The sequence below is a fragment of the Tachysurus fulvidraco genome, chromosome 18, assembly GCF_022655615.1.
Source record: "Tachysurus fulvidraco isolate hzauxx_2018 chromosome 18, HZAU_PFXX_2.0, whole genome shotgun sequence".
Lineage (NCBI taxonomy): Eukaryota > Metazoa > Chordata > Actinopteri > Siluriformes > Bagridae > Tachysurus > Tachysurus fulvidraco.
Genome location: NC_062535.1, coordinates 11,456,828 through 11,484,607, shown reverse-complemented (window position 1 = coordinate 11,484,607; position 27,780 = coordinate 11,456,828). Strand labels below are relative to the sequence as shown.

The 27,780-nt window shown below is 38.1% G+C and overlaps 2 protein-coding genes across 7 annotated transcripts; both read right to left on the bottom strand.

Moving 5' to 3' along the window:
- Positions 1 to 232: 232 nt before the first annotated feature.
- On the bottom strand, positions 233 to 10,623 carry septin3 (septin 3). Of its 3 annotated transcripts, none has more exons than XM_047803487.1 (11): positions 10,427 to 10,623; positions 7,509 to 7,745; positions 7,225 to 7,353; positions 5,831 to 5,912; positions 5,578 to 5,715; positions 5,021 to 5,138; positions 2,880 to 2,975; positions 2,516 to 2,612; positions 1,928 to 1,979; positions 1,413 to 1,541; positions 233 to 1,037 (listed from the first exon to the last, which is right to left on the bottom strand). In XM_047803487.1, the coding sequence occupies exons 1-11, from the start codon at positions 10,596 to 10,598 to the stop codon at positions 986 to 988; spliced, it is 1,302 nt and encodes a 433-aa protein (XP_047659443.1). In that variant the 5' UTR covers positions 10,599 to 10,623; the 3' UTR covers positions 233 to 985. The 3 variants fall into 3 exon arrangements, with proteins under 3 accessions (XP_047659443.1, XP_027012405.1, XP_027012406.1); XM_027156604.2 differs by lacking the exon at positions 10,427 to 10,623 and adding an exon at positions 9,768 to 9,925; XM_027156605.2 differs by lacking the exon at positions 10,427 to 10,623 and adding an exon at positions 9,128 to 9,289.
- A 9,179-nt stretch (positions 10,624 to 19,802) lies between these two features.
- serhl (serine hydrolase like) lies at positions 19,803 to 27,757 on the bottom strand. Of its 4 annotated transcripts, none has more exons than XM_027155958.2 (13): positions 27,708 to 27,757; positions 27,394 to 27,454; positions 26,270 to 26,419; positions 25,524 to 25,637; positions 25,278 to 25,319; positions 24,488 to 24,507; positions 23,770 to 23,844; positions 23,490 to 23,599; positions 23,323 to 23,402; positions 22,242 to 22,276; positions 21,745 to 21,821; positions 20,515 to 20,596; positions 19,803 to 20,415 (listed from the first exon to the last, which is right to left on the bottom strand). In XM_027155958.2, exons 2-13 carry the CDS (start codon positions 27,449 to 27,451, stop codon positions 20,269 to 20,271), a joined length of 990 nt encoding a protein of 329 aa, XP_027011759.2. In that variant the 5' UTR covers positions 27,452 to 27,454; positions 27,708 to 27,757; the 3' UTR covers positions 19,803 to 20,268. The 4 variants fall into 4 exon arrangements, with proteins under 4 accessions (XP_027011759.2, XP_027011761.2, XP_027011760.2 ...); XM_027155960.2 differs by having other exon boundaries at positions 26,270 to 26,445; positions 27,708 to 27,747; XM_027155959.2 differs by having other exon boundaries at positions 27,394 to 27,458; positions 27,708 to 27,730.
- Positions 27,758 to 27,780: the final 23 nt, after the last annotated feature.

Sequence of the window (27,780 nt, the reverse complement as noted above, 5' to 3'; positions counted from 1 at the left end):
GTTTAGAAACAGTCCTGGTTATACAACAGAGACAAAGTTCAGTAAGAAAAAAATAAGAACCACAAAGTTGGGTTTAACAATCGGCTGTTCTTTCTTAGTTGGCTGTTCATGTGCAGGTCAGTGTTCTGAGGTACTGCACAGTGATTTGTTATTTAAATTTCTGCAGTATTTCATAGAGCAGAAACACTGTAGACGGCATACAGTTATAGAAAATTCGAGGGGAATCAAAAAGTGATGGAAAAAACATGTTTATTAAATTATATAATAAATAATACTTAAAAACACTTAGCAAGAATACCATCCTTGTAATTTAATATTTCACAAAAAGCATTAGTGAGAAAAAACTTAAAATTGCCAAAGATTGGCAAAATGTATAAGATAATCTGAGTGAGTGATACAGTTCAATTTCTCTTGCCTAAATGGATCATGAATTGACCTGTGCTTTGACTAAAATATCAAGTGGTTAACACTAAAGTGAACATTTAGACATCAAGCAATACCATTGTTCCAGCAATATACATGCACACTGATACAAACAATGACACAGATAAAATATTCATCTGATAAAAAACAACAAAAAAAAACCCAACAAAAACTAAAGTTGAACATTATGTATTTGAGTTGTTTGAACACTGGCACTATAAAGGCACATTCTCTCTCTCTCTCTCTCTCTCTCTCACACACACACACACACACACACACACACACACACACACACACACACACACACACACACACACACACACACACACACATGGTCTAGAAACAAGTTTACAAAATGTATGGGGGTAAACATTCATTCAAAAATCTTGGGTTGAGAGGAATCAGTACTGGGTGTGCTTGCCTGGAGTCCTGAATTGGTGTCCAAAAGGTTCATTGGTAATCAGGGTAAGCTTTGTAAAACATGCAGCCAGTGTTAAATGCTGCGTTGCATTTAGGAACAGTTAAATCAGAGTACATTGATGTGTGCATCAATATATCACCATCAAGGCTGGTAAAAATGTGTCCTGATTTGTTTTGGCAGGTTGTCCTTAAGCCTATTAGAGAACGTAATTACACAAAGAAGACTTCACAAAAAGATCTCAAAAACTCCTACATATTGTGTGCAGGTGAATGGCAGTGCTGTCATCCATCTATATTTTAACTTGTATCTATTGTACTATCTAGAGGCCATACTCAAAGTTTCGGGCCTGTCACCTGTCACCATCTTAGCTTGGTGTGCTGTCATTATTTGTTTTTAAAAGGACGCTTTGCAAAAAGAGAGGCAATGGCAAACATGCTCAGATGGTTTAAAGCTTTAAGATGAACTCCACAAGGGCACGTGCTAATGTATTTATCCACAAAAATATTATTCCTCATCATCTTTCCTTATCTCTCTTCAATCATTCTCTCGCTCAGTGTTTGGCTCTTACAGGTTGCTTTCCTGTGTGCTGTTGCTGGTTGAAATGGGATGGAGTCCTCCGTTGTCGTTGAGCCTTTTGGCTCGGTACGTCTCATAATGAATGTTATGTGTGACCTCCTTCAGGTCTTGGAGGTGAGACCTATAAAGTAGCAAAGTCAGTAATCAATAGATAATGTTTAACATTTTCTGATGTAATTAACACTGAATTGAAGCATTAAAATTTTTTTGATGTTTACGGAATAAACTCGAGGAAAATAAACTGTTGTTGATTATTTTCTTTATTACAGAATATATTGTTGTTTTATGTGTTACTTATAAGCTGTCTCTAACCAGAAATGAAAATGATCTTTTTCTTCTTCTACTTTTGGCTTTTCCCATTAGGGTTGCCACAGCGAATCATCTGTTTTCACCTTACTCTATCCTCGACATCCCCTACTTTCGCTACACACCCTTCGCACCCTTCTCCCTCCTCTCCTTCCTTGACCAACAGTAGGAACAAAAAAAATGTATTTCAATGTATTTTACCTGATCAGGAAATCCCGTAGTTGCGAGAATTCACAGTGATTCGGGTTTTCAACTGATGGGAAAACAATACAAGAAACTGAATGTAAATGATCTTACATTACAGAAAAAATATCTGCAAAAACAATCACAAAAAATTTTTAAAAATAATCCCAAAACTTGCATCTAGGGAGAAGCATACATGAAAACTTTCTTATTTCTCCATATGTATGATAAATGTATCGCAATTCTTTATTGTTCTATAAACTTTGTGTAAAAAATCGATACACTGAGACATGTTCATAAATGATAACAGGAACTTATTTCTTTGACATTCCACAACATTAAACCTAAATATAAACAGTAAAATAGGTCATTGTATAATAAAAAAAAAAATCACAACTGTCGGTAAACGTCTGTTGTATAAAAGGAATAAAACACTGTATGTGCTGTTGATATTTGTTGGTTATTTTTCTATAAAGCAATGTCCTGCAATGTGTAAGACCTTAGACAACAAAGTCAGCACAGGGTTAAGTCCTACTAAATCTGAATCTTTATAATCATAACTGATTTCAGTGGAAGAGCAGAGAATGACAAAATGAGTTTATGCACCTTCTACAATTCCCCAGGCAGTCTTCCGACCCAGAACCCGTTTGCAGTTGACTTGGTACTCTTTGTCACTTCCTACTACTGCAAAAGGCATGGCCTCCTGTACACACACACACACACACACACACACACACACACACACACACACACACACACACACACACACACACACACACACACACACACACACACACACACACACGCACACACACACAGATTTAATGAGCCATTCTATCTAAACATACAAATTCATTTATGATGGATGATGGAAGACAGGAATAATGTCAACATCAACAGACAACATAAGGAAATAACATTACATTTTCTGAGCATCATAAAGAGTAGTTTCAGTCAATTTGCACTATACCCTGATCTTATCGTTATCAGCCTTGTCCTCCTGGTCTTCATCAAACTCCTTTTGTGGATAAAATTCAATTCCACATACCTCCAGCTCCTTCCTCACCTGGACAAGGGAAGAGAATTTAAAATATATTTTCATTATACCAGTTATCCACCAACTGACCTACCTATCAAACTGCTCAGCCACCCATCCATACACCCTAACCATTCATCCATAATTCCATCTATCCATCCGACCATTCGTCCCTCCGTCTATCAATCCCTCCATATATCCATTCATTTATCCATCCGTCTGTTCATACATCCTCCTATTTCTCATCCATCCACCTATTCATCCACATTCTAGGGCCAGTCGTTCAAAGGTACAGTAAGCTGATCGGATTTTGGTTATCGGATTGGATCAAATCTTGAAAATGGGTTGTTCAAAACGGAAAGAATGAATCTGAAATCCGATTAGATTACGAAATCCAATCCTAGGTTTAATCTGGATCAAACCTTCAGTTTGTGTTGTTCAAAACCTGTCAGTAGGATTTGGATAACTTTGATCCAAAAAAACCGGATTATCCTGAGGGTAGGATTTCAAGGTGGATTCCAGGAGGAAAATGTAGTAAAACTTGTAAAATGGGTCAAACAATACATTTGTATCATTTAGTGTATATACGTTTATTGAAGCAAAACTTCAAAACAATACATCAGATCCGTCTCCTAAAATCAGAGCTTGGAAATGCTGGTCTCTCGTCCTCAGATGAAAAAGAACCCTGAACATTCTTTATTTTGTTAACTATTGGACATTTAGCCATTTTATTTTTTTTAAGACTTTTTCAAAATATCCACAATGTATTTGTTAATGTATATTTATTTTTTATGACTCAATAAGGGGTCATAAAAGAAATTATGAATGGAAGTGGATGTTTGTTATTTTTGGGTTTTGTCTCAAAGTAAAAAACTCTTACAGTGACCCCATGTTGGCTCTTCTACCTGTTCTTTACATAGCTGGTAGCCCACGTTGTGATATGTTGTCCCATTTAGAGCACAGGTAATCTGGATTTGGTAATCTTGAAAACGGTGTATGTGGATCAGGGTGGATCCAATGTTGCTTTGAAAAACCGGCATAAAAGTAAGACATATCACCTGATCCTGAATAGAAAAAAATGGGATTTCCAAATCTGGATCATTTTGATCCAGATAAAAAATTTTGAACAACTGGCCTCTTAAGATCCTCCCCTCAATCCATGATTTTTTTTTTGGCCAAAAGTATGTGGACTGATCATTACATTCATATCGTTATTGCTGAACATCCCAATCCAAATCCCTGGGTATTCGTATATGAAATTGGGTCACCTTTATTGTTATCATTTGTTCCACTCTTTTGAGAAGGCTTTTCATTGGTTTTTAAAGATTACTTTGAGGAATTGTGCTTATTCATTCAAGAACATTATTGAGCTCTGGCACTGATTTCGAGTGAGAAATCCTAGCATGCGATAAGAATTCTAGTTCAACCCAAATCACCTTCAGTGGTGATGATGTCGTGGCTCTCTGCAGACCACATGATATCTACCACACTATATTTAGCAAACCATCTCTTCATGGCTCCCTAGCTTTGTGCACAGGGACATTCTCATGTTGGAACAGGTTTGAACCACTTAGTTCCAGTAAGGTGAAATTGTAATTCAACAGTATAAAATACATTGCAATACAAACTATTGTGTCACTCCATCCAACTTTGTGGACACAGTTTAAAAAAAAGACCCTCAAATACAGTAGGTTTGATGTTCAGGTCTCACGTTGCCACATGGTCCTCATTTTGTTAATTCATTGCCTTCTTAATTAGTTTTTTACTCAACCATCCTGCTATTGATTATCCCTCCACCCATTCTTACACATCCATCTAATGATCACTCTATCCATCCACCAATCAACTTGCCACCCATCTACTCATTTTCCATCCATATACTATATTCATTCACCATTCACTCATCCATCCTCTTATTTCTTATTCGTCTAGCTATTTTTCCACATTCTAAAGTTCCTTCCGTCAATCCATCCATTTAAACATTTTCGATCATCATACTACCCATTCTTTCACATATCCATCCATCTAATGATCACTCCATCCATTCATCTATCCATCCATGCACACTATCTCACCCTCTGCTTGAATTCTGTTTTTTCCTCAGGAGTAAGAGTATCAGCTTTGGCAATGACAGGAATGATGTTTACAGTTCGACTTAAATGCTTCATGAACTCAATGTCCAGCTGTCGCAGTCTGACAAGTGGAAGAGAGAGACAAATACAGAAGAAAGGTCAGAGAGAGTAACTATAGGACAGCAGAGAGAGGGGGGTTGGGGGGCAGTTAATAGATTGAACTGCAGAGATCACTGCAGCAAAGTCTCAAATGAGCCTTACTTGATTAATAAATCTCAGACAACCATTCAGACATGCCATATTAACTGGCTGTTCCAAACAGACTGCCATTGACCAGTCGGTACATTACTTTTTATTAATGTTACCATCTTCCACGGACCCTCAAGTCTGAACTGTTTTTCCAATTCATGTTCACAATCTTTGGAAATTTTTACACAGAAATTCAATTATTATATATATCTAGGCAATGCACTTCAGTTAGATGAAGACAACTATTTTTAGCTTTGAATTAATTAGACCATTCTGTGCTGAATTGTAGGATGTGATATATTTGTGCTCACGAGTGTCCAGTTGGAGATATGAAGTACAAGCAGCAGTGCACTCGGGTGTCTGGAATCCGTTTTTTACGGGCAATGTTAACTTCTTCCTTTAAAAACTTCTCATACTGCTCATTGATATATTTCGATATTGGCTCCCAGCTGTAAACACAAGAAGTGATCTTTAGATAAATGACTAGAGTGTAATACATAGAGAGATAAACAGGACACATTTACAAAAAGAAAAATTCCAGTCTATGAAAACCTCCTTACTCACCAGTTTTCGTTATTGATCTGGTCACCAAATCCAGGAGTGTCAATCACTGTCAGTTTCATTTTCACACCACCTTCTTCTATGACTACAGTATAAAATAACAATAACCAAGAACTCACTCTTGTCAGTAACAAAACCAAAAAATAATGAATGACTGAAACACTACCTGGATCACATTGCAAAAAATCATTAAGTTCTCAATTGAAATCAAAATACATTATAAATATAATGGAAGTGAAAAAAACCTAACTTCATCATCGGCAATATGCATACATTAACAACTGACAAAATAAAAAAATCCTCTTGTCACAAATGTTCAACAGATCCTTTAGAACATGCTTAAAATTTCCAAGATATTTTAGGACAAATGCAAAACAGTGGGAACAACGACACAAAAAGCTTTTCATGAAGTACACTCCCAACCCCATAGACATAGAGCTGACAATAAATCTTTCAAATCTTTCTAATATGTAAAAGGGGAATTTTTCAACATGGAAAGAACCCAACAGTGGAATACTATATCTGCCCGCACGGTCAACACTCTTGAAACATTAATCCTATACAGCAGTGGGTCTTGACTGGTTTGGGGTCTGGGCCGGATGCCATTCCCTACTGTTTTCCAGCTGTGCACAAATGCTGGTACCCAAAGGACATTAAGTATCAGGCCTGTGGTATTGCCTGGGGCAGAGGACACACCAGGCTGACTGTGACTCTGTCAATGTCCTTAAAGACAAAGAGTCTTTGTTTCAATGATGAATGAAGACAAAGAGAACATTAGGAACTTATCTCCCAGTGAAACATACAGTGCAGTAATGTGAAATAGGGTTTTATTTTAGATAATACTTATTGAGTTGTTTGATTTTTATTTAGCTTTTCTTTGCTTAATAAATCAAAGGACTTTCAGCCAAGAACACAAATGTGACAGTGCATAGTGGGACCGTGGGACTATTTAACATAATTAATCAGCAGCATAGGGCCCAGGATGAAGGCCTGAGGTACACCATAAATGATGGCTCATGATGAAAAGGAGAAATAACCAGTCCGAAAAAAGGCATTCTCTGCCTTTGAGGTAAAAGGTAAAACAATTTAGTACGTTATCACACTTAACATGATCCGAAAGGCTAATATCAAAAGTTGTGCTGAGTTTGAGTAAAATGGAAATGGCACTCTTACTACCATCACTGGATACTTTGAGAAAGGAAGACTCTCTAAAATATGTGTGCTCTAAAATATGACTTTTTTTTCAGAAATGAGGAACTCTTAGAAAAGGCAACTATGCCCCAAAACTTTAAGATATAACACACTTTACAAATTAGTCTGAAGTTAAGAATTGATGCATGTAGACTCACATGTTTACATCAAAATGTATCTCAACCACCAGCTCTGTTAGATCTTACCGTGTGACACAGATTTGATCTCCACAGTCTTGGGGATCTTCTCATCACGACTCCAGCCAGAGCTCCGCCTGCTCACCTGAGACTTAAATAGAGTATTGACCATGGTGGATTTCCCTAAGCCACTTTGACCTAGACGAAAAGACACATTAGAACATTAGAATTAGAAAACATTAGAATAATAGAACAGGGCTGAGGAAACAATATTCAAATAATTTACAGATATTTCTCATGTGGGGTGAGAATAACTTTAACTTCTCAATTCACAGCTCAGGATTTTCACTAACCTACAACCATGATGTTAAAATCAAAGCCGGTCTTCATGGTTTTCTTCCTCATCTGTTCAATAATGGTGTCTATCCCAACATATCCCAGCAATGTTGAGCCTCCTCCTGACCCCTGGCTTCCAGCCCCTGACCCCTGGAGGGGTGCAAGGGAGGTGTTGTTGGGCAGTACCACATGAGATGGCTTGGCAGGGACAACAGGTTTTGGTTTCACTTCCGGGGGCACGATTTCTGACATGTCTTTAACAAAAGGAAGGAAAGTATGGCTGAGACATAAAGAATTTAAACATAAATAGCTAACAAACATCAAGCATAGAGATTTCCAGTTCTCTGGTAGTATATTTTCATGTTTTCTTGTTGTTCCAGGAGTTTAAACTAAGCTATTAGTCTGTAATACAGGTACAGCCTGTGTTAAAATAAAGGTCAAGACGTTCAGTATAAAAGTTTTCTGACAGAAACACATACACTGTAGCTGATGTGACATCTATTCTTTAGCAGTTAGGTATAAACTGTGTGTATTACAGTATGCTCTATCTCTGTTATAGCACAAGAGAGTGATGCATGGCACCACATACATAACTCCTTATAGAAAATACAACAATTTTTTCTTTTAAAGGTCTAGGCTAGTTTTGGAGTAAAGAGTCAGAGTTAAAGTCACCCAATTTTCTGAATAAATAGATAGATAGATAGATAGATAGATCGATAGATTTATAGATAATCAATAGGTAATTAATAGATAGATTTCCTTCTTTTTTCATTTTCTTCTTAGACATTCAGTTTTACATGCTTCTAGGTCACATGTTCGACTGCAAAAGAAAGTGATGAGATGCAGAAACGCCTTAATAACCACAACATTCAATCAAATATAATCCCACAAACAATATGCAAGAGTTTCGTCTTTCACTTCGTTTCAGATTAATATCAAATTAACTGTTAGTGATCATCATACAAGTCATAGGTAGTGCACTATAGTTTCTTCAAATAGTCTCCCAAAATCATATTACAATGTTTATAGTAAGCCTTTGAACATAGCAGATATGTCTCTCAGCTGTAACTCTAAATACAAAAAAAAAAAAAAAACGAAAAAAAAAAAACCTTAATATTTATATATTCCATTATAATATAGGTCAAGTAATATTGGAAGAGAAACATCTCTCCTGAACGACACAGATACATACATCTGCTTTTATGCACCCAAATCCTAAAAGTACAAGTCATTTAACCAAAAGTACAAGAATCTGACATAATTTAATCCTTTAATAAGCCTTTTAAAGCTTATAAAGCCACAAACACATGCGGTATAAATAGGATTATTCTCAGTCCACTGCATCCCTGTGGAGTCCATGTCCTATATTCAATCTGCCTAAAAAAAATGGCTTCAAAACCCACTCCCACATTTTATCCCCCACACACTATGAACCATGAACAGGTTTGATCGGTGAGAAAAAAAAAACCCTGCAATGTTAAGTATATAACACTGATTCATCTCCTATATGGAGATGTAAGCATCCCTAAACCTCGTGACGGTGGATGGACCTCCATTGTTTTCATCCACTTCTTCATTGAGTTCATCACGTTCCCGTTAACGCATCTTAACGGTTTTTTTAGTAGCGCAGACTCACCAGTTCAGATTCTCCAGAGCTTCTTGAAAGACAAAGCAAACACTACAAGGTATTTAACTGTGTCCTGGAGCTGCTTAAAGAGCAATGTATAAAGAACCGTCGCTCTCCGTCCTCCGTTAATCCCTCCCTACTCCGTCCCTTCCCGTTGCTAAGGAGACGAGTGAATGATGCAGCGTGCATGCGCAGATCACTATTTGGGCTGTTAGAGATTATTTACATTAAATATGTGGTATGTAGTATTTATTAAATATACATGTTATACATACGGTGTGTATATATATATATATATATATATATATATATATAAAAACCCTTTCCATCCAAAAAAAAAAAAAAAGCAGCTTAAAGTAAAGATTTCAAGACTGTAGGCTTATGATCTGTAAGAAATGTTGCTCAAACCATTAAATTAGGTTTTAAAAATATTGTTTAATATTTCTCCATATTTAACTGACATTGTTTATGCAGGTTTAGGGGTGGTTCGGAAATATTCTAAAATTTATATAAAAAAGGTGTGGCAATCTGCCAGGACTCATGCCAATGCTGGCACAGCTCTTTTACAGGCCTAGACAGATACACAGAACTCGGGAACATAGTGAGAAAACACCCATTAACACTCAGCTGGAATATTCCAGATACTCACATTTTACATCCTTGTCCCATGTTGCACTCTCATGTGCATCCTGTTTACATGTGTGCCACCTCTGTAGCTCATATTTACTTGATCGCATGGCAGTTGTAGTACGAACATTTCGGTATACGCTGCAGCTTGCTATATACCCTTCCTTATCTTCCTATGAGGAAACATGCATGTGTGCAGCCTGATAAAACTGTATGTCTCTCTTTTTCAGACCCATAATGTTGTTTATCATAGAGTCGGTTTGCAAAATATTTACTAATCAAGGTTAAAAATGTAAGTTTGTATCCCACCAGCCGATGCTGTTAGTTGTTTTAGTAGCCGGTTTAGTAGAGTATTAAGGTTATTAGTGAAATACAGAATGTATACTGTACTTGAACAGGGTTAGCAAATGACTGTGATTGTGAATTTTACCCAATTTCAAATGTTGATAACAGTTGATGTAGGATACTCACTTATTTTCAACCTGAACCAGACAACTAATGCATCTACTCCTCATGTTCAAGAGCAGGAGTTAGCAATAAAAGAGTTAGCAACAAAAAGATGAAAATAAATTCTGCAGACAAGTTGTGGATACAAGTGGATGCATAAATTTAATTATCATTTTACCTATTGAGCCTTACAAATCATTTGGTTTGTACTTACATGTAAATGCATATATATACCTGGAAGTGGGATTATCTCTTGCTCACTTTTCCTTGCCTCAGAAACAGATGGCTTCCTCTGTAGGGAATCATCCTGCTGATGTAAATTAGCGAAATTCACTTGTTCAACTCTCAGACTGTATTCTTCAATTAATGACTGTTCACATGCTTTGTCAGCTCCAGATTGGGGCATCCAGTCAGCCACGGAAAGTTCTGGAATGGCTTTTGTTGGATGTGTTGTCTGGTTGGGATAACTGTATAGGTCTTGTGTGGAGGTGGTCTGAATCGCTGCATCATCCCTTGTATCCCTGGATGTCTGTGCGCTAGTAGATTGAGCGCTGCAAGATTTAACACACTTTATTTGTACCTCTAAACACTTCTGTTTTGTCAAGTGTGTGTCTTCATCTAGAGAGCTTATTTCACTTGAGTTAGATTTGGAAGAATCTGTATCTGAACCATGGTGGCTCTTTTGTGATGGCTTGAAAATGTCTTTTTTCTGAGACCATCTTCTTCCTGTTTCCTGAGAAGACGAGTCTTCATTTTGTGCCTGAGTAGATACCAGAAATGTGGACTTTCTGTCAGAAAAACTACCAGCTTCTTTGATCACATGTCTGCAAGTTCTACTCTTCAAAGGAAATTGTTCACTCTGGTTGAGTTGTCTGGGTGTGTAAATATAATTTGATGTGGTGGTTTCCGATTCAGGTCTACAGATTCTGGGCAATTGACTGGATTTAGCAGATAATCCATGACTCTTCAAAGGGAATCGGAAGCAGTCCGTCTGCTTGGTTTGACTAAGTGTGTTAATACATGTGTCTGTTTCTGAAGCTGTGAATCGAGGCTTGTTGTGATGAGTAGATTTATAGTTTTCAGTATTACTGGTATTTAATTCAAGCAAAGAAGAACTGCTGTACTCATGAACATCTTCAGGGCCTTCATATTTTATTTTCTGTGAAACCTCAGTGAATTGGCATGAGTTGGGGGTCTCTACATCACAATATAGATGTGAAAGAGCTTTGAAAGAGGATGAGGAAGCTATTATGTTTGATTGTTTTGGAGATACACCGAACTCATGGTCTTTAGGAAGCTTAGAAGATGGTTTGCGTTGACTGTCAGGGCTTGAACTGCTCTGACACATGAGTCCTGATGTTTGATTACCTGCTTCAGATTTGACCATTTGTGGCTTAGATTGAGACAAATCTGCGCCATACGTATCTTTTTCCTTCTGCATTTTCAACAATACTTGGTTAAACTTTGAATTTGCCCTGTCAAATAAAAGTCTTGTTCCAGGGGTCACAGTCTTCACTGTTTTGTTTAAGCCTAGGCGGGCTTGAATTAAGACAGGATCCTGTGTTAGATATCGTCTTTTATAGAGTCCAAGGCCCTGAGAACCTCTTACAATGTGTTTTAGGTTTTGGCGACTTATAATTTCCTTCTTTTTCATGATATCCATGATGGATTTGTTTCCTGAAGCCACATCTTTAGGGTGCATGCCGGGGTACTGGTGCCTAGGTAACTGTTCCTGTCTTTGCTTTTGCTGAATTCTTGTTTTTGAAATTGGGATTGTCTTAGCCCTTCTCTCACTGGATGATTTTATTGTCAATTTAGACCGACCATTGTCTGATTGGACAGTGGTTTGGTCTAAAGGTCGATCGCTTGGAAGAGATTCCAGTCTATCAGTAACAGATCCTGCTTTGCTGTAAAGAAAAACAGCAATATTGCACAACATTTATTCCAATCAGTTGCTGACACTTGAGTGACCACTTTAAGGATAACAGAGACATTTTATCTTAAGTTAAGTACCTGCTGCATGGAAAAATGTGGGATGAAGGATCCAAGGGGCTGCCACTGTCACTGAATGAGGAGATGTGGATAGGCCTTTTCAGGATGACAGGGGAAGAGAGTGGTATGGAACATGGAGAGAGTCTAGTAGGGCTATGAGAAACAAGCAGCTGGGTACATGGAGAAAGCCTTGTAGGGGATGAGTGCAGAGGCTGTGCGCAAGGAGAAAGCCATATTGCAGGGGAGGAAGAGGACAGAGAATGAGGTGATGGACAAGGGGATGTACAGATAGAAGAGGAAGATGATGAAACAGTTTGGGGAGATGGAGAAAGTCTTGAAGGTGAAGATGAATTATGAACCAGACTCGGAGAGAGCCGAGAGGGAGAGCTGGATGAGGGAGAAGAAGAAAGATTTTGAACAGTTGGAGAGAGACGAGTAGGAGATGTGGAGGATGGACGCTGTGGACAAGGTGAAAGTCTTGTACCAGCGTGAGAGGAGACATACAAAGGATGTTGAAAGGAGGTAGCGAGTAATGACGATTCACTGTGGTCTTGCTTGCTTTGGTTCATATTGTAGTGGTGGGGTTTAGTTTAAAGCACAATCCAAGTGATTGCAAGTTATGGGGTATTTTTAGGCAGTAGAAATTACAGCAAGCAAAAGTAGTCTTAAAAGATAAAGTCAGTGAAAGGGTGTTACAAAATATACAGTCATTAAACAGAATTTGAGCTAGAGTACAATTTTTTATACAGTGTTACAGTATATACACAAATTGGATCCTCAATCAAACTCAATCAAACTTTAAAAGGTTTATGCACAAAGGTTAAGAATCAGACATTTTCAAATGGGAAGAAGTCTATAGCACAAATACGTCAAAAGAAAAAGAGAAGAACTAAAACCAACCTGTTAGTCTGCATCTCTCTGCTGACTGCGAGAGACAGATTGAGAAAACGAGAGAAAAACAGAGCAACAGAAAGTGGTGGGTACCAGTATCACATTCTCTCCATTCCTTTCATGTAAAGCCTCGCTGTCTCACTCACCCACTCCCATCACTCCATGCTTGATAAACCATGGAGAGTGTGTGAAACTCCCAAAAGATCATGAAAAAGGACACAGACAACGAAGTTTTGTAATTTTTGTAGTCTCATGAATTAAAACCTTGGCTAAAACATAACCCGTGTATTAATGTAGGTTATTTATGATGGCATTTAATGTGTAAAAAGATAGATCTTTTGTTTTGTCGATGTTTTGTACAAAAATAAAAATCTAAAAACTTTCTTTGTTTCTCTGTTTCTTCTTTCGTCCCCCAGAAACATTGGGAAAATGGAGGAAAGAAAGGCAGCACTTTCATTTGTTGTTCATAGCAAAATTATGTGAATTCGGTTGGGCTGTTTATTGTGTGTTTTGTTCAGTCACACCCATTCAGTTTCTTTCTGTTTGTACCTCACTGTGATATTTCCAAATTAATTTTAATCATTTCATTTCACATAAAATTAAAAAAAAAAATTTTTATCTTAATGGGGGCACGGTGGCTTATTGGCTAGCACGTTCGTCTCACACCTCCAGGGTTGGGGGTTCGATTCCCGCCTTGTGTGTGTGGAGTTTGCATGTTCTCCCCGTGCCTCGGTGGTCTCCTCCGGTTTTCTCCCCGGTCCAAAGACATGCATGGTAGGTTGATTGGCATCTCTGGAAAATTGTCCTAGTGTGTGAGTGAATGAGAGTGTGTGTGTGCCCTGCGATGGGTTGGCACTCCGTCCACTGCCTTGTTGCCCGATGACTCCTGACTTTCCGTGACCCGAGGTTGTTCGGATAAGCGGTAGAAAATGAATGAATGAATGTTATCTTAATTTAAACCACTGCAATCCTGACCAGGCAGTTACTAAGGAAACACATTATGTGCTCCTAGTCAAACCTGGCAAGAACTCTTAATCTGAGTCCCACAGAATTCTAGTGTCAATGACCAGCTCTAGTCTCAACTAGACCTTTCTGAAAATAATACTACACCCTCTATATCTGGGTCTGTATCTTTTCATAAGGATCAGTTCATTCAAAAGAATATATTTGTATGTATGTATTGGTAATCACTTGGTCAACTTTTCTTAAACACATTTTCTCATGTTTATTGAAGTTATTCATGGAACCACAAATGACATCGTCAGAAATAAATTCCATAGAGGGTATAAAGGGAATAGACAACACTTTATACAAGTACATACAGTATGTGGGGAAAAGTCACCCAAAGGTTAGATGTATTGATTTAAATGATTCAAACAACCGATGTCAGATTTAAGATTACAGTACCAAAATTAAAGGAAGATCTTTTATATGTATCTTCTAAATGGTAATGTGAAAGTAAAATACCTTTTTTTTCCCCCACTCTGGTCTCTTAAAATGTACTATATTCCTCCTTTCCAGGTGAAACATACATACAGTACTACAAAGGTACAAATAGTGTATGATTTAGGGTACAAGCCCAGTGACAAGGAAAGGTGCAGTATAATATCACTTTTTCTGAGAGTGTACACCAAAAAAACAATTAAATTATATCCAAAGATTTATATAACACACATTCATTGTCAAATTCTTCATGTTAACCAAACAGAGAACTCTTATTGCAAAAGAACATCTTGACATTTTGCTGGACTCCTCGTCTTAAGCGTCTACTGATCACTGATCTGAATCCGATCGGTTTGACGACTCCTTTTACACGTTTTGTCATATGAGCATGCTGCTGTCGTCATCTCTGTGGGTTTTCAGTGTGGACACCAAAGGCTGGTGCTTGATGGACTTGTTACTCCACTTGTGAGCATCTTGAAGCCCAGGCTCCAAGAAGTAAAGGCAGGCTCCAAACCCAGCCAGGACCAGCACAGAAACAAGCAGATAGACCGGAACGAACCAGTCCACAAACATCCTGTGGTGAATGTGATGAAGGGAAGTGGATTTTATGATACTCACTGAGTATCAAGCACCAAACCCTATTCAATATTTTCTACTATCTTAAGGCTTTTTTTTTTCTTTCTAAAATACACTGCAGTTTAAAACCATAAAATATACAAACAAAGTGAAAATATTGTGACAAGACTTTATATGGCACCTATGCACATGAATATCCAGCATGCACTACTTCATACTTCCTTGGTATCAGCACATACCTGGATTTATATGCTCTTGTATTGCTTCTGGTTGTGTGAATTCACACTGGTTAGAAGATAAGAAAACCTGGGCTGCAGTAGGACTATTAAAATCCGTGGAAGGCTGTGAAGGTGAATGGAAAGATACAGCGATTTGATGATGTACTTGAGGGTCTGCTTAACACACACACTCCCTCTCTCTCTCTCCCTCTCTCTCTCTCACAGTCCAAATCAGGGCTGTGCCATTCTCGTTTCACATAGGGGGGTGTGTTACTATAGTAACAGCTGTGGTAATGACGAGGAAAGGGTGGGTGAGTGATAGAGTCTTATATAAGGGATTTTTTTTTTTTTTTTGGTTTTTCTGACCCGCTTTCTCTCCCTCCTTTAGTTTGTGCCGCAGTTGGAACAGAGTGTCATTATAACCAGTTATTATTAGTGAGGTACAAGATGCATAATAGTGCATGCGTGGTTTTCATTTTAAACACACCCACTCTGCATCTAAACTACCTCTCAAAATAGTCTCCTTTTGTCATCTTGCATAAGCTGCCTTCTTAGACTCCAAATGAAACTCACTCACACACAGCTAACGGTGTAGTTAGCACGGTTGTGTTGGTAAAACCAAAAGAAGATTGTAGAGACAATAAAATTTAAACTGTGTAATAATCAGATCAGGTTCTTTTAGCTAGACAGTCTGGTGCATTTAGTCAAAAAACATAGAAGAGAAACTTGAACAGTCTGCCAATAAACACAATGATGAGCATGTGATACAAAAGATATCAAACACTCCGCATCCCAAGGTGTCTGAACTCAGACTAAAATTGTTGATGTGAAGTGATTTAAAACCTATTTCCCCAAAATGTTCTAGTTAGTTTGCAGGCATGTGTTTAATACATAAAAGATTCAAGTCAATTCAACTCAAGTCATTTCAACCATACATAGATGTTGCAGTACACTCATGATCAGAAGGTCATGAGTTTGTATCCCAGGTACGCCAAGCTGCCATTGCTGGGCCCCTGATCAAGGCCCTTAACCCTCAATTGCTCAGTTGTATCAATGTAAACAAATTGTAAGTCACTCTGGATAAGGGTGTCTGCTAAATGACAAAGCTGTGCCAGTACACAGTGAAATGAGACCACGGTTTCTCCAGGACCAGGATGCTACATAAAACAAAGACAAAGATAAGGACTTAATAAGTTAGTCCTAGATACATAAAGTGCATCTGTTCAACCTGGTGCAAACAGTGCAGGACAAGACAAAACAAGACAGTGCAAACAAAAAATACAAGACATTAGACAATACACAGAAGACAACAAACAGAAACAGCGCCGACCAGCATAAATACTGTATGTTCAATCCATATTGCATGTGCAGAAAAAAAACAGAATGAACACATTAGTATTATAGCAGCAGTTACCTGAGCAAAACAGCAATCAATTGAAATGTGAGACAGCATGTGCAAAGAGCAAAAAACAGTGTGCAAATCAGCATGTAAACAGTTTGATGGATATATATTGGAAGAGTGTGTATTTGGTGTAGGTCTGTAAAGTCCATACACATCAACTGTATGGACTTCACAGAGATTTGCAGGTTTTCATTCCAACCAAGCAGAAGCTACACCCGATTCCACCTGTTTAATCAGCTGTTCTTGGCTTTTAGTAGACTCTGGTGTGGCTTCTGTTTGTTTGGAATGAAAACCTGCATCCACACCGGCCCTTTCCGGGTAAGATCGGACACCGCTGGTCTAAACAAATCAGATCGAAAGCTTTAGTTAATCAACTGTCCAGGTGATGCACAGTTAAGTTTAATACTGTAGAAAAGACAGCAACAACTTTTTTAGTCAGCTGCATATCACAGATGTATCACATTTATTTTAGCAGTTAGTTTACACTACAGTAGGGCTGAAGAAAATGCAGGCTCATGTTTTTCAAATACAACTGTACGTTTGATATAAAGAGTTATGTTTGATTATTTATTTCACTCAGATTATGACAAAGAGTCTATCAAAATGACTGTGATGCTCCTGTGCCACCGTCAGCGGGATCTTCAGTGAAATCTTTTAAAGCTGTTTCCTCCTTTTTTTCCAGTCTTGCACATACCCAGGTTTACAAATACTAGAACTTGTGCAGAAGAGAAACATATTTCAGTTCAGTTCAGAAAATAAAGAAAAAAATACATACTTGAAGAATTTCTCCTCAGTAAAATGTCTCTGTGGACATCATAGACCCGGGCTATTCAACTGGCAGGCCAGTCCTTCAAGTAAAAATAAAAATGTCATTTCTCTCATTAGAAGCAGCCTAAATGTTTGTTAATTATTGAGATAGCTGTTGTAGTTTAAATAGGCATACTAAAATCATTTATTTTGACAAAAAAAATACCATGAAACAATGTTATTTTCCATATTGTGAACTTTTTTATTATGTACGTTCTTTTAAGTTTCTGTTAAATAAGTTAAATTCTAAATGAGTGTGATATGGCTGTCTGATTTACCTATTTTAATGTAGAAAAAGTCTAAATGGGTGTCTTACAATGCACATGTTTTACATACATGTTATATATATATGTATATATATATATGTATATATATATATATATATACATATATATATATATATATATATATATACACACACACACACACACACACACACACACACACACACACACACACACACACACACACACATACACACACTGTATATACAAACCCAATTCCAAAAAAGTATTGTACAAATTGTGAATAAAAACAGAATGCAATGATGTACTCCGGTTTCCTCCCCTGGTCCAAAGACATGCATGTTAGGTTAATTGGCATCTCTGGAAAATTGTCCGTAGTGTGATTGTGTGAGTGAATGAGAGTGTGTGTGCGCCCTGCGATGGGTTGGCACTCCACCCAGGGTGTATCCTGCCTCGATGCCCGATGACTCCTGAGATCCCCCGTGACCCGAGACGTTCGGATAAGCGGTAGAGAATGAATGAATGCAGAATACAACATAGATGACATACCAATTGTTTAAACTGAGAAAGTATCATTTTAAGGGGAAAATAAGTTGATTTTAAATTTCATGGCATCAAAAAGTCTCAAAAAAGTTGGGACAAGGCCATGTTTACCACTGTGTGGCATCAAATGTCTGGGGACTGAGGAGACAAGATGCTCAAGTGTTGTCCCATTCTTGTCTAATCTCTGTCTTAGGTCTTCTTTTGTCGCATCTTCCTCTTTATGATGCGCCAAATGTTTTCTATGGGTTAAAGATCTGTACTGCAGGCTGGCCATTACAATACCCGGATCCTTCTTCTACGCAGCCATGATGTTATAATTGATGCAGTATGTGGTCTGGCATTGTCATGTTGGAAAATGCAAGGTCTTCCCTGAAAGAGATGACGTCTGGATGGGAGCATATGTTGTTCTAGAACTTGGATACACCTTTCAGCATTGATGGTGCCTTTCCAGATGTGTAAGCTGCCCATGCCACATGCACTCATGCAACCCCATACCATCAGAGATGCAGGCTTCTGAACTGAGCGCTGATAACAACTTGGGTTGTCCTTGTCCTCTTCAGTCCGGATGACATGGCGTCCCAGTTTTCCAAACTACAAGAACTTCAAATTCAGATCAGTTTTCCACAGTTTGCTATAGAGTTTACGGCAAATTGTGTTCACCGACAATGTTTTCTGGAAGTATTTCTGAGCCCATGTTGTGATTTCCATTACAGTAGCATTCCTGTATGTGATGCAGTCTAAGGGCCCGAAGATCACAGACATCCAGTATGGTTTTCCGGCCTTGACCCTTACACACAGAGATTGTTCCAGATTCTCTGAATATTTGGATGATATTATGCACTGTAGACGGTGATAACTTCAAACTCTTTGCAATTTTATTCTGAGAATTTACTCTGGGGGAGTTGTTGACCCTCTGCCGTCTTGACTTCTGAGAGACACTGCCACACTGAGATGCTCTTTTTATACCCAATCATGTTGCCAATTGACATAATAATTAGCAAATTGGTTCCTTATATGTACATTTAACTTTACTGGCCTCTTATTGCTACCTGTCCCAACTTTTTTTGGAATGTATAGCTCTCATAAAATCCAAAATGAGCCAATATTTGGCATGACATTTCAAAATGTCTCACTTTCAACATATGATGTTAACTATATTCTATTGTGAATAAAATATAAGTTAATGAGATTTGTAAATCATTGCATTCGTTTTTTATTCACAATTTGTACAGTGTCCCAACTTTTTTGGGATCGGGTTTGTATGTATATATATATATATATATATATATATATATATATATATATATATATATATATATATATATATATATATATGTTGTGGCTTGCAATATGAGATGCAATGAGTGATGACACAACATGATGATTTATTTATTAAATAATATATATAAAAATAAATCATCATGTTGTGTCATCACTCATATTGCAAGCCACATTGCTCCAGGATGCCTTTTAAGAATTGTCCCCCTGACAGATTAATTGAATAGCTTTTAAAGGCTGTAAAGGTGCAAAACAATAAATCATACAGACCACCAAAGTCCAACCATTGACATAGATGAGGTATCTCTAACTACCTGTCACTCACATTGGTGGCAAAGTGAGAAAACTGACCTAGAGTGTGTATCTTTGTGGAAGGAACACTGCAGAAAGGGATCATGAGTTTTAAAATATGTAGCATTAGTTCGGATGGGACAGAAATGATTGAATATACCGTTACACACTAGTTATATTAGTTTAGAATTGCATTTCTACCCCCTCCCTGTTACCCCACTGTCCCAACTTGACCTACACGCACTCATCAAAACTAGAACAACAAAATAATAAAGTAATTAGCAGGAACAAAATGAGTTCCGTTACTAGAATTAAATCCCAGCTATGGTAATTATGTGCATCTCTGACAATGTTAAAAGTCCATACAAGTATGCCTGTGGATGAAAGGTTTTATAATTTAGCAGAGTGATCGACGCCAGATTCCTTAGCCATCTGTTGAGACGTCTGGGAAAGCAGGAAGTCAGTGATGATGGGTGCTACACGCTCGGGGTTGTTTAGATGCACATGATGATCTCCTTCCACTGTCACAATGGTGTTCTGTAGAAGCACGAGAGAGTAAGAGAGAGACAATGCTGAGGGAGTGAGGTTTTATATATAAAAGCTGGAATGCATGAGTGATATGATGAAGGCACTTACTCTTTCTCCTGACCAGCCCTTTAGTAAAGGAACCGCTATCTCCTCAGGTTGGGGGAAAGTCTTCTGTAAACCATGACTCGCTCTGAAATTAACCCAAGCACCAAAAATTTGCAAAGTGAATCCCGATCCAGTGATAAAGTATATGTGTATATGATCAATGACATGTCATGTGAAGGATGTTGAAGAAGAGTGAGTAAAATTCTGTAGCTTGCTGTTTATTAAATCTTCTTTTTAAAAGAATTCATTTTCCAAATTCATTGTCAAATTTAATGACATTTTCAAGTTTGGCTCCTATAACATCAAGTAACCTTCAAAAGTATAGAGACGTGCTTTGTTCTATGTTTACAGCGTCTCATGGGTTAGGGTTAGAGGTTAGGCTTTAGGGGTTAGAGTTCAGGGGTTTGGTGTTAGGGTTTAGGGGTTATGGTTTGAGGGTTAGAATTTAGGTGTTAGGGGTTTCAGTGTAGGGGTTATGGGATAGGGGTTAGGGGCTAAAGGTTAGGGGTTATGGTTTAGATGTTAGGTTTTGGGGATAGAGTTTAGGTGTTAGGGGTTATGGGTTAGGGTTCAGGGGTTATGGAAGTGAAAAAAGTGAAAGTGACGTGACGTTCGGCTAAGTACAGTGACCCATACTCAGAATTCGTTCTCTGCATTTGACCCATTCAAAGTGCACACACACAGCAGTGAACCCACACACACCGTGAACACACACCCGGAGCAGTGGGCAGCCATTTATGCTGCGGAGCCCGGGGAGCAGTTGGGGGGTTCGGTGCCTTGCTCAAGGGCACCTCAGTCATGACCGGCCCGAGACTCGAACCCACAACCTTAGGATTACGGGTCAGACTCTCTAACCATTAGGCCACGACTTGGGTTAGGGTTAAGGGGTTAGATGTAAGGGTTAAGGGTTATGGAGTTAGGTGTTGGGGTTAGGGTTAAGGAGTTTGGGGTTTGGGTTAAGAGGATAGTGATTAAGAGGTTAGGATTAGGGCTGGGGTAAGGGCTGGGTTTAGGATTAGGGCTATAAGCGTTCTGGATTTTGGATCTTCAAAAATTCAGTGAGAATTCTCCCCCAGTTATGGCACCACTAATCCCCGAGTTGTTGCCACCCAGGCTGCTTAAAAGAATTTCTAAAAATAGATGAATGACTTTGAACAGTTTAAAGTTGTTGTTAAGACAGATGGAGATAAACCCAGTGCAGTGCAGTTACTAAGGTTATGGTTTGTGACTCACCGCAGCACTAACACTTTAGCGGTTATCTGTGACTGCATCTCTAGAGACTGCTCCAGTGTATTCCGAATGATGTTAGTCTGAAAAAACCAAACTGTGTTAAGCCTTCAAACAAACCTTCTCTCTCTTTCTCTCTAATATACAAAAACACTAAATACAGTTTAAACTCCATCACAATCTACAAACATACTTCTGTTGATATCATCATTAAACTTGAATTATTTATTCATTTGTACCACATACACACATTCACACAGCTTAAGGATAGCCCTATTTTATACTTTCCATATTATATTAACAATTTACTGCTGTGAAAATGTGCAATATTATAACACTCTTTATGCACACGACAAAGGAAACATGAAACTTGATTTGTTTATTACTTCTGCATTCTAGCTTCATCAAAACTTTAAATCTGTGTAACTGGTCTCAGATTTAGGTGACAGCCTTCGATAATTTAAGAAAAATGGAAGGTCGAAAAGATAAAAATCTCTACTCACCAGGTTTATTCTGACGTCTCTGGTGAACACCACACCTTTAAGAGAGAAAAAAGATGTAAAAATGGAGTAGATGAAGTAAATGTCTCCGTCTATCCCAAAATGGACAATATAATCATGACTAATGATAGATTTCGAGTCTCTGCTTTAACAGACCCAAGAACACTGTATAAGGGTCATGATAATGTAATAACAAAGAGAAACAGTTCATGTTTCACTATAATACAGATGTTCACTATAATATATGTTAAAATGTCTTATCTCTAGGGTTCTTATTCAGAACCGGTTCTGTTTATTAACAGGAACAGGAACCGCGGGGAATTTTTAAGTTTCGTTCCAAACGCGGTTCGGATGCGATGACGGGCAAAGCGCTGGGAGCGGTCACTTTAAATAGCCATGTCTTACCTCATGAACATTAATTGTTTACACTGTTTACAGTCACACAGCCAAATTAACGCAGCTTACCACAGAAATCAGTCACTCGCGCTGCTGTGCTGAGGTTCACTTTGTGTTAAACATGTCTAAAAAAAGTCTAAAGTGTGGATTCATTCCCAAAGCTACAACAATGAAGCAAATCTACCCCCTCTGACAGGGTTTTCTCCACAGCTGGAGATACAATAAGCCAGGAAAGGTCTCGTCTTCTCCCAGAGTAAGCAGACTTGTTCATTTTTCTTCATTGTTTTGCTAAGTTGTAATTCTGGATGTTAAATTTGATGTTGGATTTATTTACATTTAAATCGATATGAATTAAAAATGCTCTGTTTAAAATATCTAAAGAGTGATTAATAAACACAAATGGAATTGTTTAAGTATTGTGCATTATTTTTCACATTTCATTTATTATGGAATCGTAATCAGAACCGGGAATCGTAAGGCAGAACTGGAACCGGAATCAGAAAATTTCTTTTGATACCCAACCCTATTTATCTCACACCTGTTTACACTCACACACATCTGGGCCTTCTTCCATAATTCCTGCAAAGTTCTACAAGCTATCCTTACCCACAATCCCCTTCTCCGAATCACCTTGGAAACAATTACCACTATTTGTTCCCTGGGAGTCAAATCATAAGGAAGATCTAACCTCCATCCACCTCCTGGGCTCCTCGCTCTAGAAGAATCTCTATTGACTTGTCTGAGAGATATTGATTCGCTGCTTTCAGTCTAGATGAAGAAGCAGAGGCATGAGAAAAAGAAAAACAGAGACATAATAATTAACCAAATAAGAGTTACCTCTCTGGGACTCCATACCTCTCTTTGGCCTTCTCATAGGTGTAGATCCTTTCTTTTCTCTCCTGCAATTTCTTTTCATACTCCAACGTTTCCTCAATCCCTCTGCGCATAATCCTGCCCATTCGTTTCTGCAGGAAAACAAACAAAAAAAAAGAGAGAAAAAACAAACCAAATTTTTGTCCTTAAGTAAGTCATTAAAACTACACAGTGAGATAATATTAATATGTATTACTTAATGTAATTCTAAACAAATCAATTGATTCATTTGTTTGTTTTATCTGATGTCTTGTGTTTGTACCACATCTACTGGAAGAAATCCATAGGAGTCCAGGAGCACTAACGCCTCCACCATATCTGGATACAGCGTACACAACTGGAGAAAAAATGAATTCAAAGTATATTATTATTATTATTATTATTATTATTATTATTATTATTATTATTATTATATGTTTAAATTTAAACCAATGTAAAAAGTTATACATAAAAAAAGATGAAAATGAATCTGTCAGAAACTTTTGGGACTATTCCCCACCAGGCCACTAGAGGGAGTGCTCGCAGTTGTTTTTGCTCAATAAAAGGTCTGCATGTGCTTGGAGGAAGATATAGTGAAAAATTGTTGTAAGAAAGGGTTTTTTTTTCTTTTTCTGGTAGTTCAAGTCCCTTTATTACGAGACCAAACTTTTAACCGAGCCTCCAGTAAACTGAGTTTACGGCTAATTTTCTTTTTGACTTAAAATCCCTTCGCAAAAGTGAGCATCCGCACACGACCCCAAAATAACAGTACAAACAATACACACAGATTAACTTGAAGTAGTTCTACAAAAATGTCAATTAAATAAATAAGTAAGTATGTAAATAAATAAATAAATAAATAAATACCATGCAATGTTATAACTAACTAATTAACTAACTAATTATCTTATAATTAAGTAAATAAAAACAAATTATTATTATTATTATTATTATTATTATTATTATTATTATTATTATTATTATTATTATTAAAGACTTACCATTCCACTGATATTTCCACCTGTATGGTGAATAAAGAAAGTTCAGTCAGTTCAACAGGCAGATCAATAAAATATCGTGACTGAACTGGAGTAAAAGGTCACACAGAGCAAAAATCTGCCACGCAGAGATGCATCGATTACTCATTAAACTCACAGTAGGAACATTCGTGGTGTCACGACCATAGTAAGAACAACTTATCACCTAAATACAGACCGCTCACAGAGAACAATGGCCAGCGAATGAGTGACTATATTCAGTGAACACTGCAGACTACAGGATTAAGATTCTATAACATCAGCAGCTGTGAGATCTAATAAAAACCTGGAGAAATAAAGCTGGGCCTGTCCTTCATGTTTAAACACAACCTGAAGAATAAAAAAAACATTTTCAGCTCCCTGGCCCTTTCTAACCATAACATAACAAAGCACAAACATTAATAAATAAATGCATAACAGAAATCTATAAATGACTTGCACTGACTAACCATCCCAACTGTAATACCGATAACAGTGATAAAATTGTCAGCAGATAAGATAGCTTTTGTATTATTAAGCAGAATAATAAGCATTATTTAATATAAGTTTGACTGGATATAAGTATAATATAATGAACTAAATGTTACTACTGTATTTTTCTTCATTTATACTGTGTTAATCTTTAATACTGGAGGAATCTGCAAAATGTGATCTAACTGTATTCCTGTAGATATTAATGTTTTACAGTAATAGTGCAAGTACGATTGAAAGAAGTGTGTAAGACATGTAGGAAAGAGCAGAAACTCCGTCTCACCCATACTGTGTCCGATTATAGAGAAGCGTTTCCACTGCAGAGCTGCACACGGACAAAACACATACACAAACCATGAGTACAGACAAACAGACAACTCTAAATGTTTACTATAAACAAGAAAACACATGTATCTTCATTAGCATGTACAGCGGTGCCAGCTCCATATCATGAAATGACAACATTCATGCAGAACATATGGGAAGCTCAGATGTGTTCGTCAGTGAGGCAAAGAGAATAAATTTAAACCTTCAATGACGCGTCGAACGTCTGCAACATAGGTAGGAAACGTGTATAAAACCCCTGCAGGTCTGTGAGAGGACAAGCCATGACCAGGTAAATCTACTGCCACACACCTCCAATCTGAGTGTGTGAAAGAGAGAGAGAGAGAGAGAGAGAGAGAGAGAGAGAGAGACAGAGAGAGAGAGAGAGAGAGAGAGAGAGAGAGCGAGAGAGAGAGAGAGATGATGTTAGACAGATACTGTAGGTGCAGACACATTACAGACAGGCCAACAGATTGATAAGCAGACACAGGACTGGTAAAGCCTGATACACAGACGTCAGCGAGATGCATAGATAGAAATAGACAGACGCAAAGAATACAGACAGAAGACAGACAGGACTATAGATGGACAGAAGCAGGAAAAAGAAAAAGACAGACAGACAGACAGACAGACAGACAGACAGACAGACAGGAAGGCACACACAGACTGATAGCAACAGACGTGCACTGAAAGAACCAAGAGAGACAGGTTGATAGATGAAGAGACAGACAGACAGACAGACAGACAGACAGACAGACAGACAGACAGACAGACGGACAGACGGACAGACAGACAGAGAGCAAGGCAGGAAGAGAAATATGACAGACAGGTTGTCAGAGAACAACAGACAGAATCAGACAGTCAGACATAAATATGACTTACAGTTATCTGCTAAAAACAATTATACATATAAAAGGTGATTATATGATGTTCATGTAAAAGTTACTGCACCAGCTGGCAGCAGTGGGATGAGATTGTTAAAGGAGCCGCTGTTGTCGGACCAGCCGTGAATGCAGAGCACAGGACGACCGTGTTCAGGTCCCCAGACTCGGCCTCTCATCTCACCCCAGGGCACCGGCATCCTGAACTCCGTCACCGGCACTGCAAAAAACTCAGATACACTCATACTGCAAACACAGTGTGTGTATGAAAGTGTACGCTCATACTGCAAACACAGTGTGTGTATGAAAGTGTACGCTCATACTGCAAACACAGTGTGTGTATGAAAGTGTACACTCATACTGCAAACAGTGTGTGTATGAAAGTGTACACTCATACTGCAAACACAGTGTGTGTATGAAAGTGTACGCTCATACTGCAAACACAGTGTGTGTATGAAAGTGTACGCTCATACTGCAAACATAGTGTGTGTATGAAAGTGTACGCTCATACTGCAAACACAGTGTGTGTATGAAAGTGTACGCTCATACTGCAAACACAGTGTGTGTATGAAAGTGTACGCTCATACTGCAAACACAGTGTGTGTATGAAAGTGTACGCTCATACTGCAAACACAGTGTGTGTATGAAAGTGTACACTCATACTGCAAACACAGTGTGTGTATGAAAGTGTACGCTCATACTGCAAACAGTGTGTGTATGAAAGTGTACGCTCATACTGCAAACACAGTGTGTGTATGAAAGTGTACGCTCATACTGCAAACACAGTGTGTGTATGAAAGTGTACGCTCATACTGCAAACACAGTGTGTGTATGAAAGTGTACGCTCATACTGCAAACAGTGTGTGTATGAAAGTGTACGCTCATACTGCAAACACAGTGTGTGTATGAAAGTGTACGCTCATACTGCAAACACAGTGTGTGTATGAAAGTGTACGCTCATACTGCAAACACAGTGTGTGTATGAAAGTGTACACTCATACTGCAAACACAGTGTGTGTATGAAAGTGTACGCTCATACTGCAAACACAGTGTGTGTATGAAAGTGTACGCTCATACTGCAAACACAGTGTGTGTATGAAAGTATATAATTTGTGTGAAGATTATCCTGGAGTGTGTTTCCTTTTTCATCTAAAAAGGATGTATTTTTTTCTGATTTGTTGTGATTTCTCTCACCTGATTGTTTCATTGCTGACATGGCAAACTGTCTGACATTTTTCAGTGACTGAAGCATCCTCTACACACAAACACACACACACACACACACACACACACACACACACACACACACACACACACACACACACACACACACACACACACCGGTTACACATTTGCGTTGTGCATTTAAACATCTGCTCACTATAAAGAGATGTATGTACAGTATAAAAAAAAAAAAAAGGTTAAGACTGAGACAGGAACATTCAGTAACACACAAAGATACTCTAACATTAGAGAATAATGTAAGGAGGAAAAAGAAGAGCTCTGACCTGGAAAGTCACACAACTAGTTCAGGAATCCTGAGCTGAAGGAAGTCAGAAATAATAACCCCAAGATATTGTA

Excerpts from the sequence above, each read along its gene's own strand:
- septin3 (XM_047803487.1), bottom strand. The coding sequence starts at position 10,598 with ATGCCCCAATCTGGAGCTGACAAAGCATGTGAACAGTCATTAATTGAA. Across the intron at positions 5,716-5,830 it reads CAGATCAATAACGAAAACTG|CTGGGAGCCAATATCGAAAT; the intron begins GTGAGTAAGGAG and ends TTGTGTTTACAG. Across the intron at positions 1,980-2,515 it reads TGCCTGGGGAATTGTAGAAG|TTGAAAACCCGAATCACTGT; the intron begins GTGCATAAACTC and ends TTTTCCCATCAG.
- serhl (XM_027155958.2), bottom strand. The coding sequence starts at position 27,451 with ATGCTTCAGTCACTGAAAAATGTCAGACAGTTTGCCATGTCAGCAATG. Across the intron at positions 25,320-25,523 it reads CGTTCGACGCGTCATTGAAG|CTCTGCAGTGGAAACGCTTC; the intron begins GTTTAAATTTAT and ends GTCCGTGTGCAG. Across the intron at positions 22,277-23,322 it reads AGCCCAGGAGGTGGATGGAG|GTGTGGTGTTCACCAGAGAC; the intron begins GTTAGATCTTCC and ends TCTCTCTTAAAG.